The sequence below is a fragment of the Stegastes partitus genome, unplaced genomic scaffold, assembly GCF_000690725.1.
Source record: "Stegastes partitus isolate 25-593 unplaced genomic scaffold, Stegastes_partitus-1.0.2 Scaffold748, whole genome shotgun sequence".
NCBI classification, from domain to species: Eukaryota; Metazoa; Chordata; class Actinopteri; family Pomacentridae; genus Stegastes; species Stegastes partitus.
The window spans coordinates 71,043-81,291 of NW_007578479.1; the positions used below are offsets into that span (position 1 = coordinate 71,043).

The following is a 10,249-nucleotide window of genomic DNA, read 5'->3' on the forward strand; positions in this document are numbered from 1 at the left end:
TCCCAGCAGAACATCACACTGCCTCCTTCCCGTAGTTCATCCTGCTGCCATCTCTTCCCCACATAAACACCGATGCACCCACATGATGCAATAAAGAACGTGACTCTTCAGACCAAGTCACCTTCTTCCCTTGTTCACGTACCAAATGTCCGCACTTTCAGTAATGGACAGAGGTCAGCATGGATACTTAGAACACAGAGTAATAAATACATGAAAGAATATGAAACTTAAAGTCCATTAGTGTTAGATAATAAATAAAATCAGTAGACAATAAATAAAAAGGTAATAGTCGGCGCTGACTTCCACCAAACCTCAAGGCTGGTTTAAAGTCTGAGCATCTGATGTTTGTCGTGATGGAGCTTCTGTTTTCTGTTTTCACTGCTTTAACTGGGTGTCAACCGTTTGTGCTGCAGCAGCTTTTGCTCACCGTATTCATCAATGACCCTGTTGCTGGATCACTATTTGTCCTTCCCTGCATTTGTTGTGGTTCTTACTAACCGCTGCATACAGAGAAAACCCTACAAGACCTGCTGTTTTTGGAGATGTTCTGACCCGGTCGTCCAGCCACCACAATGTGGCACAGCAGAGCAGACCATGTGCCACAAAATGGCTGAGTTTCTTAGATTGTTATGCTGCTCATTTTTCTAACTTTCATCTGTCAAATTCAAGAACTGACTGCTCACTTGCTGCCTAATCTGTCCCCACTTGTTGACAGGTGCCGTTGTAGCTTCGCTTCACCTGTGAATGGTTTTAATGTTGTGGCTGGTTGGTGTATTTTCTGCATTATATGCTGTGCTGCGCCAAACCTTTTCAGTTTTTATTTGAGTCACAATTTCTTTTGTTTCTCCAATATTAAAGTAAGATACTTCATTCAACGGGGCATAGAGTCACAAAATCAGGATCTTGTCAAAAGTTGTATTTTTTCGTTTGATTTAGCATTCTGTCATTATATTAAATGCTGCATCTGTCTTTACGCAATAATAATCTCAAAGGAGTTCAGTCTGGTAATCAGTTTACAGAAGCTTCCAGCAGCAGATATTCAACTCTACTCTGTGATTTCCTCTTGCTGGCCAGCAGCAGGAATATGTTGATTTTTTTTTTTAGATTTATGACTGCTGTTCAGAACAGTACTATTTCCCCTCTGCTTTACATTCATCAAAATGCCTGTATGGTATATTGTATCCATATAGGCTCATAACTCAGCTCAGTTCTTTTCAGTTACCCTGCTCATTTTAGGAAGACGAACAGGCTGCTGGTTTGTCGGTCATGCTCCGCTGAATGATACGAGCTTCAGGCTAAGACATTGTTTTGATAAATTTTGCACAAATTTTAAATCTAGATTTGCAGCAGTTTGCAAATTTCGCTCATGCCATTGCATGTCGAACACAACACATGGGTGATCGGCCTAAAGTCCCAAAATCATGTGTTTTACTAAAGCAGACAAGGTTTATGCACAGAGGATCCAACAAGGGAGCAGGTGGAAACAGGCAAACAGTCAGATATGATGAAATAAACAAGAAACCAGGAACAGACCAGGAATGGCTGCAAAGCTAAAACATGAAGCAACATAGACAATCTGGGAACTAAAGGAGGAACAGCTGGGAGTTTATATACTGGGAGGATTGATTGGATGATTAGTTACTGGTGATTCACAAAACTGTCGGGAAAACAACAAAAACACTCATCTCATTTTACTAATTGTGTATCCACGTTTCCTTTCCTCAACTCTTCTCCTCCTCATGCCTTAGTCTCTAGACTAGACCTTAAAGATGCGAGTGAAGGAGGTGAGAAGGAGACACGAGTATAGAAGAGTTAAGACAATAGTGAGACATCAGTTTAAAGAGTCATCGATTAAAGATGACAAGTGGCACGGCTGCATCATCTGTCAGCTGTTTTCTGGTTACCCACCACCATACTTTATGATCTCAGTCAGGTGAACGGATAAACAAACACACATTTTCTCTTTTTACTTTAAATACATCCTGCCCTTACAAAGAACGCACTTTGCTTCATGCAGTATGCATACAATACAATTGGGACATACTCATTAGTCATAATATTGCACCTTAAACTTTGGCTATCAGAGTCTGTTGTGCGTAATGAGTCTGTGTGTTCTCAGTGGCTCAAGCTTGTTTATATGCGAGACATCATGGTGTAACTGCACAAGGATTGTGGGTCAGAATAATCAGAAAAGCACGCTGGCGTGCATACATTATATCTAAGTGGATGTAGTAGGACATCTGAATATTTTTGCCACTGTATTTGCTATGCTGTGCACTGGGACACACTCAATCTTTTTTTCTGGCGTATTGTATATTGCATGGTCGTATAGATATTGAAACACTGCTCCTGACACAGCGGTAGATGCAGATTGCACCCTGGGATACTTGTTTACCCCACTGATGCAGACTGACGAGAACCTTTAAAGCTGTGTCAACAGCAAACAGCAGAACATACAAAGGAGTGTGTTTTGTATTTTTTAATCTTGTAATAGTGAGATAACAAGTCATTCCGCCTTGCTCGTGAACCAACAAAATAATCTTAAAGCCTTTCCAGTGTGCCAAAATGTTTGCTTTTCCGAAGTTTGAAAATGAAGTTTAGAGCTGATTGCAATAACAGCAGCTCCTGATAAGAAATGTTGTTTTCCTGCGTAATCAGATTTAGAGAACAGGCTATAATGAAACTGCAGACAGGATATGATCCAGTGTTACTCTGCAGAAAGTGTTCAGCAGAGGCTGAATGAGGCAAACGCAGCCAGTCTGACCCTCCTCGACATTAATAAAAAATGCTGTAGCCATTAGCACTTTTTTATCCCCTATTTATCCAAAGATTTTGCTGATTACGCTTGTGCAGATTAACAGCCGCAGTCTAATATCCTGGGCTTAATAACGTTGCAGATTCTTGGACAATATTACCAACATACCTCGAAAGCACTTTTTTAACTTCGTGTGCAGGCTGGTGTTTGAACGATGAAACATGTTTTGATTTTTCTCGACCCCGTGACCTTCCTTCTGTGCCGCCATCACACTAATCTTTAAATTGTTCATATCTGCTGACCTGATCCTTGTTAATATTTTCAGCGCACATTCGTGCTCCCGTCAGGAAGCGGCCTATTGATTTCCAGTGACCCCCATCACAATTCAAATAACCATCTAGCTCAAGGACTCATTGACAGGGAGCAACATTGTTTTTTTTTTTACGTATTCTGCGCCACAAGTATTCTGACTTTGTGCAAAAATTCAAATCACAGTCGGTCATAAACCTACATGTGAACTTTTTCATGTTTAAAAAGAAGATGTGATAATTTTTTTCTTCCCTCTATTGAGCTCAGTGCTGCTACAAATGAGGGAGAAACATAAAGGAAAATAAAGACAGAGCTACAAAGAACAGGAAAGAAAGAGGGCCCTCTATATATTAAGAACACGTCATTTTCTATTTGCTTGCCCTCTGATCTCTCATATTGATTCCTGCTTTCTTTTTTTTTTTTTTTCCCAATCATTCAAGCTGGAATCAAGTCATCCATTCCAGCGAAACACTCTATCATCAGATCTTCTTATCCTCTCCTCCACCAGCTACAACATAATAATTGTCCCATTAATCAATGCCAATAAAGAGATCTTATTTGTTTTAAAGTCGTCTCTCTCATATCGACTCGGGCTGTGATCAAATAAGTCTTCACAGTAACTGTGTTGACAGAACAGACTTCCTCTGAGATGCTTCTATATCTAGATGAAGTTGTTTTGTTTTTCATCCCAGCTGCAGTGAATTAGATCCACTCTGAAAATATCAAGGATGCATTTGTCCGTCATCTTCCAGACTTTTTTGTTTCCCTCTCTGAAGTTGGAATTGTCACTCCCCAAAGAATATCTAATACATTTTTAATGACCGACTGCATTCAGCTCTTTCTACACTTCCTTCTCTCAGCAGAAACACAAAGTTTCTCCCTCAGTTCTTTGGGGGATGCAGAAATGTATCCACTCATTTGGACCTGCCGGTGCTCATCTATCATTAATGATGTCTCCCCATGTTTCCTCTGCAGGTTTTTTTTTTTTTTTTTTCTAGATTAGGCATCATCACATATTTGGCATCAGCTCTCAAATGCTATTATGCAGATGTGTTCAGCGGTTCCCAGTGGGATGAGAGAGGCTGACCTCGCTGTGATCCTCTCCGTGGGATGTTTATAGCAAGTTTTTTGTTGTGCAAAAGGTCAAATAAATCCTCAGTTTGTCCATCAGAGCACTTACATTTCAACTACATGATTAAATACATGGTGAGAATGTACCTTTTTTGTTGTTGTCTGCTTCACAGAACCGTAAAATCCGCTTTAAGTTTTGAGATCAGTTGTTGTTTCACCTTGTCATGGGTCTGAAAAATCCATTTAGGGCGAAGTCTGTGTGTTTCTAACTCTTTCAATTCTTCGACTAGCAATTTCATTTCATTCATTAAGTCGTTTAGTTGACAAACTCTTGCTGTACCCTTCTAGAAAAACTCTTTTCAACTTCTACGTGGACACCTGTCCAAATCTTTCACACCAAATTGATAATTCTGTTGTCACATTGTTCTGAGCAGATCTCAATGCTTGCTGGTGCAATTTTATGGCAGCTGTACGGTGGATGAAGAGGGCAAATGACGTGCATATACACAAACGAGCTGCATATACACACGTGGACAAAATAGTTGGTACCCCTCGATTAATGAAAGAAAAACCCACAACGGTCACAGAAATAACTTGAATCTGACAAAAGTAAAAATAAATAAAAATTCTGTGAAAATTAACCAATAAAAATCAGACATTGCTTTTCAACCGTGGTTCAACAGAATCATTTTAAAAAATAAACTCATGAAACAGGCCTGGACAAAAATGATGGTACCCCCAGAAAAGACTGAAAACAATGTGACCATAGGGACACGTTCAATCAAGGCGTGTCCTCTAATTAGCAATGTTGTGTTTATTTGGAGACTTAAATTGAAAATATGTGCAATAGGCTCAACAACAAGCTTTAAGAGAAAAGGATCCAGGTTGTCTGGACCTGCAGATGTTTTGTGGTCAGTGTCTTTCAGGACTTTGTGAATTTGGGTAACTGAGATGGATTTAAAATCAAACAGTTGACTGACTGACTTTAAATAAAACCCAGATTTAGACGTTCTAATCATCAGGGTACATTTGTTTCTAAAAATTTTAAATTGAATCCAGTCAACAGAGGAGTTTGAGAACCGAGCTTGTGCCCAACATTTGTTTCTTAAATGAATTCGCTCTGATATACTTTCTGAAAACCAGGGATTCTCCCGACCACTAACCCTGAACTTCTTAATAGGAGAGTGTTTATTAGACGGGAAGGTTGAGTGAAAACATACCAGCTCAACCTCAGGAACTACAGTGACTCTACTGAGGTCACTATTATACAAATCATGCAGGAAGGCCTGTACTTCAACATTTTTAAACTGCCTTTCAAAAACAGAACACGGTTTGGCCTTGGGGATTTTTGTATCTCTAACACAGTGATCATTATCATTGTTACAAAATGTGCCAGTTGAGGAGTAGTTATGAAATGCATTTGTTATAATTGGGTCAAGCAAGGTAGATTTATTATCTGACTTAAGATTTGGCCTTGTTGGTGCATTAGTGAGTTGCACAAAGTTTAAAGAGTCACACAATTATTTAAAACAATCTGAGGTCCAGGAGGAGCCAGTCTCAGTTTAAATCACCAATAAGGACGAATCATTTAAATCATGTAAAATACATGGTATGAATTTGAAGGCATCGTTTGAATAGGGCTGGACCCAAACATCCCCCCTTCGTATCAATCTGTTGAGAAGTGTTTGACATGCAATAACTTGTGAACTATTGTAGTTCGAGTCCTGAAACTTTGCAGGCTCATTGATATGTACACGTAGTCTTCAGCGCTTCAACCCTGCTTTGGAACAAAAAAAAAAATTGTCATTGATCTAGAACATGAAATATTGAACAAGTAGATCAAACAATCTCAGATTGTGCATGAGTTCAAATGTGAAAAAGTCTAACCGTCAAGAAAAGTTCCACCTTTGAGTGCACATTAACAAAAAAATAGAAAAGACAGAAGGCAAGAACTGACATTTTCAGATCCACATGTAGTCACATTACAAAAAAAAACGCATGTAGAATACTTTTTAATACAAAGTACTTTGGCTAAATAAATGGGGGGATTTTGTTGAACACTCATAACTGATAGAGCAGATGTGACAAGTGGTGCCACAAAAACAAAAAGTTTGCTTGATATCTGTCTGTGGTTGTGTCCGAAATCATCCCCTTACTCCCTACTCACTATACAGGGACCACAATGAAGTGAACTATGTAGGAAGCACCTCGGCAAAGCAACATTTCAGACACGACTTGAGCTGTTAGTCATGTCGCTCACTTGCTGCGATTTGTGTCGTAGCAGCGTCGTGCAAACACATCAGATTTACAGTTTATTGTGTAGCTAAGAATTGGGTAAAATAAAATTTAACAAAACATAAATGGGAAATTACTTAGATTTGAATGACAAGTTTTCATGCTGTCATTCGTCTAGTTTGCATTTCCTTTCACGCAATGCATGATGGTCCACATTGCTCAGTTAGTGACCATCGGCTGCACATTGCTTGTCACGGTGCATTGTGGGATATTTTGAGTGCACTATACAGGGTGCGACGTTTGTAACTTAGCACCCTATGTAGTGCACTATGTCGGGTATACAGGGTGAATTTGGACACAACCTATATGTTTGAATGACAATATCTCAGGACATTTTGAATTTGTGTGCCTTTTCATGATGACTTTAATTATATATAAATACATATATATACTTATGTTTCAACTAAAACCCACAATCAGAGACTATTTGATCTCCAGTGTTGGACATTCTGAATCAATGGCATGATGAGATTTTACATTTAATTACACTTCAACCACATGTTTATTTTTAATACCTCCCATGATGTTAGAATCAGGTCTAAAACAAGCTGCTTTAAAAATCTGTACTTTCTTTGTCCTCCTAACTGCTGCTTGTTTGTTTGTTTTTTGTCGTCCCGTCTTCCAGGCAGGACTTCATCCTCTGAACCGCGGCGTCTCGCTTCTCTCGGCAGCTTGTTAGACGATCAGCATTGGCACCACATTGCAGTGGAGCGCCGGAGCTTTCACCTCAACCTCACTGTGGACAAACACACAGAAAGAGTTCAAATCCCTGCAGAGTTCAGCCACTGGGACGTCGAACAGGTCGGCCGAAACATACAAACGTGCACACATGCATAGGTTACACCGTTTGCGGAACTGAGGAGGCTATTCAGAGTCTACTGCTGCCATAGATAAGGCTCAGATATTGTGTTTCTGGTATTTTACAAGGATGTAATCCCCTGTGTGTTTGTGTCTTCTTCATACAGCTGAGTGTGGGGGCAGTTCAGGGTTTCAGTTCTCAGAAATCACTCGTCTCCAAGAGGAACTTCCATGGCTGTATGGAAAACCTGCTGTACAACGGCCACAACATGATAGAACTAGCCAAGAACGGCGACCACCAAGTTACTGTCTTGGTAAGTTATTTTTTGCTAAACCACCTGCAATCTGCTAAACAACAGCCAAAGTGCTGACCATTGCATTCATATGCTTAGTAAGTTTCTGAGCCACTATTTACCCAAAGAAACGGCAGCGTGCAGCCAAAAAAAGATAGCATGCAACAGGATATTTGCAGAACTGTAGGTAATTGACACATTCTAACAACCAAACAACTAAACTATGTTAATATGCTAAACTAGTTCTCTGGTATTAATTGATCCCAGTAAAGTCAAGCCACTGTTATTTATATGGCACATTTAAAACAACAGGCATTGACCCAAAGTGCTTTATAGCAGAAAAGAATTTAAATGACTAATTTTAATTAAATGCAAGTTAAGATACTTTGATACGTTTTTAGCAAACACTTGGGGACGGCGGACAGAGAAATTATTTAATTAAGCTTGTGTTTGATTATTTGATTATTTTATGTCTCTTTAAAAATGTGTCAAGAATTAACAATCTGTAACCAGATCCTTTGGAAAAGAAAAAAAAAAATCACTTTTTCGGTGCGCTGCAGGTTCTGTTTACACAGAGCTGACACAAGAGTACAAACAAATTAGAGAGATTAAGAGGAAAATAAAAATATTTAATCAATAAAGTAGAGGAAGGATGGCTCAGATATGGTATACAGAGGAAGATATTCAGTGTGGTGAAGTGTTTTGGCAGAACAGTGCGTGAAAGAGGTTGGCATGTTAAGCCACCAGGATTTTCCACTGCTCATGGAAAACTGGTACATTTATCGACACGATGATTTTTTTAATCAAGATTTTTTTTTCAGCTTTTGCAAACTGATAATTTAAGAAGTTAAACTTTGATTTTATTTAATTTTTTCATGATTTATGACATTCTAACTCTGTCATACTGCACAAAATGCGTTTCTTCTCCTTCTTTGTGTTTCTGCTGTTTCCATGGAAAAGCAGAACTTTATATTTTATACTGCAGTAAAAAAAAAAAAAAATCAGCCCACAGAGAGTAAAAAAATGTGACAGGGAACAAAACGGCGCCCAGAAACTGCCGTGGGGCTCACAGGGTTAAATTAGCCATTAAAACAATGAATCAGTTGTCACAATAAAATCCTGATGATATAAGAGCAGCAACTGGGAATTCACATAAACTACAAAATAAAATATTCCTGTAAAGGTCAAGGTAAGGTTGAAAAATATAATGCAGAATGAGCTTCACATTCAGGGGAAGGTGCTGAGCAAAGGAAAACTGTGATGAAACTAACAGAGGCAGAAAATGGACTGTAGAAGCAAAATACATGAAGTTTCAGCCATTTCATGTTTTATGTTGATCAGATCTACAGAACAATGTGAGGGGGATGGAATTTGAGTGCTTAATCAAAGGTACAGAAACCTTTTACGGGAGTTAAGACTCTGTATATCTACAACTTTTATAGAAAACAGTTGCTTTGTGTTTTTAAAGTGAATCTTTCTCTAACGCTTGATGCTCTTCTGCCTTCATCCGAGAGAGTCGAGCATCAATCAGCGGAAAAGAGCCGCTGAAGCCTGGATCTGTGTCAGACTGTGGCCTTTGTTTCATTCTTTTTTGGCCATTCAGATGAAGAAAAAATATTCTGCTTGATGTTTTGGAGACTTTTTGTAACTTCTTTTTTAAAAATACTAACCAATTATTTAACACAGTGAATAGAAAACTACATAGCAGCATATATATATATATATTTTGTTGTTAGAAGTTTTTTTTTCTTTTTTGTTGTTGTTCTCTCTTGTATGAATTCCACTGTGTTTTTTTGTTTTATGTTCCCTTCGTCTCAACTGGGATTCAATCTTAGCGGTGAAATATCGGGTTTACCGCTCACACACTGCAGCTGCTGGTTGATCTGCATGCTGCTGTGGCCGCATGAGCTCCTGGGCCTGTTAATGAAGGCCAGACAAAAGGAGAGCAGTGTGGTTAGACTCTCACTTATGCCTCCTCGTCTCGGCCATTAGGACCTTCAGATGTTTCAACAGTCGAGCTCATCAGGGAGAAGCTGTGAAGCACTTCAGCTGGGAGTAATAAATGTTCTCTCATTATAGTACAGGTCCAGCCCACCGGGGGAGAAAGAGAAAAAAAAAAAAATACATGGATTCCTGGTAAAGAAGTTCAGAGATTCACATGCTTGACTGAAGATATAATCGAGGCCGTTTTAAAGTGGTGCTGCGCCTCTTAAGGTGCTCGCCACAAAGTTATGGTCCAATTTAAAACAGAGACTAATTGGTGCTTCTTACGGCTCTGCGAGGAGGCATTAACACAGAGGAAAATAAGAGTGTGGGTGGGTTGGTGTGTCGCTGCTGTTCAGGGTTTTTAAGGTAACTTTTTTTTTTTTGCTTTGTGTTGTGCAGCAGCATGAATTATTGTACATCACTTTAACTGTACCACAAAGGGCTTTTAGATGTCATCTGTGTTTCCAGAGCATTGTAAAGATAGCGGGCTGATATTCCCAGCAGAGATTTGGGACTGTAATGTATTACTGCTGCAGCCTTAGCAATGGACCCGGTGTCATTACCACCACTCAAAACAATGGACTGTAACTGAGATGTCAAGATATTGCAGCAGTGGCCGAGCTGTTTGCTGTCTTTATTTTCTTTCTTTATCTCTTTTAACTCCGAGCTCGGTGACTTTGGTAGTTCCAGTTTTGCTCTCCTAATCTTATCCTGAGCGTTGCTGTTATCATTATGGTAATAC

General features: G+C 39.3%; 1 protein-coding gene across 1 annotated transcript in view; it reads left to right on the forward strand.

Moving 5' to 3' along the window:
* The window catches only part of LOC103364417 (contactin-associated protein-like 4), a 138,157-nt gene that overhangs the window by 63,414 nt on the left and 64,494 nt on the right, over positions 1-10,249 (forward strand). Inside the window, exons 6-7 of the mRNA XM_008291534.1 lie at positions 7,056-7,231; positions 7,396-7,542. Of these exons, the coding sequence (XP_008289756.1) occupies positions 7,056-7,231; positions 7,396-7,542 (323 nt within the window). The remainder of the gene's footprint in view (positions 1-7,055; positions 7,232-7,395; positions 7,543-10,249) is intronic.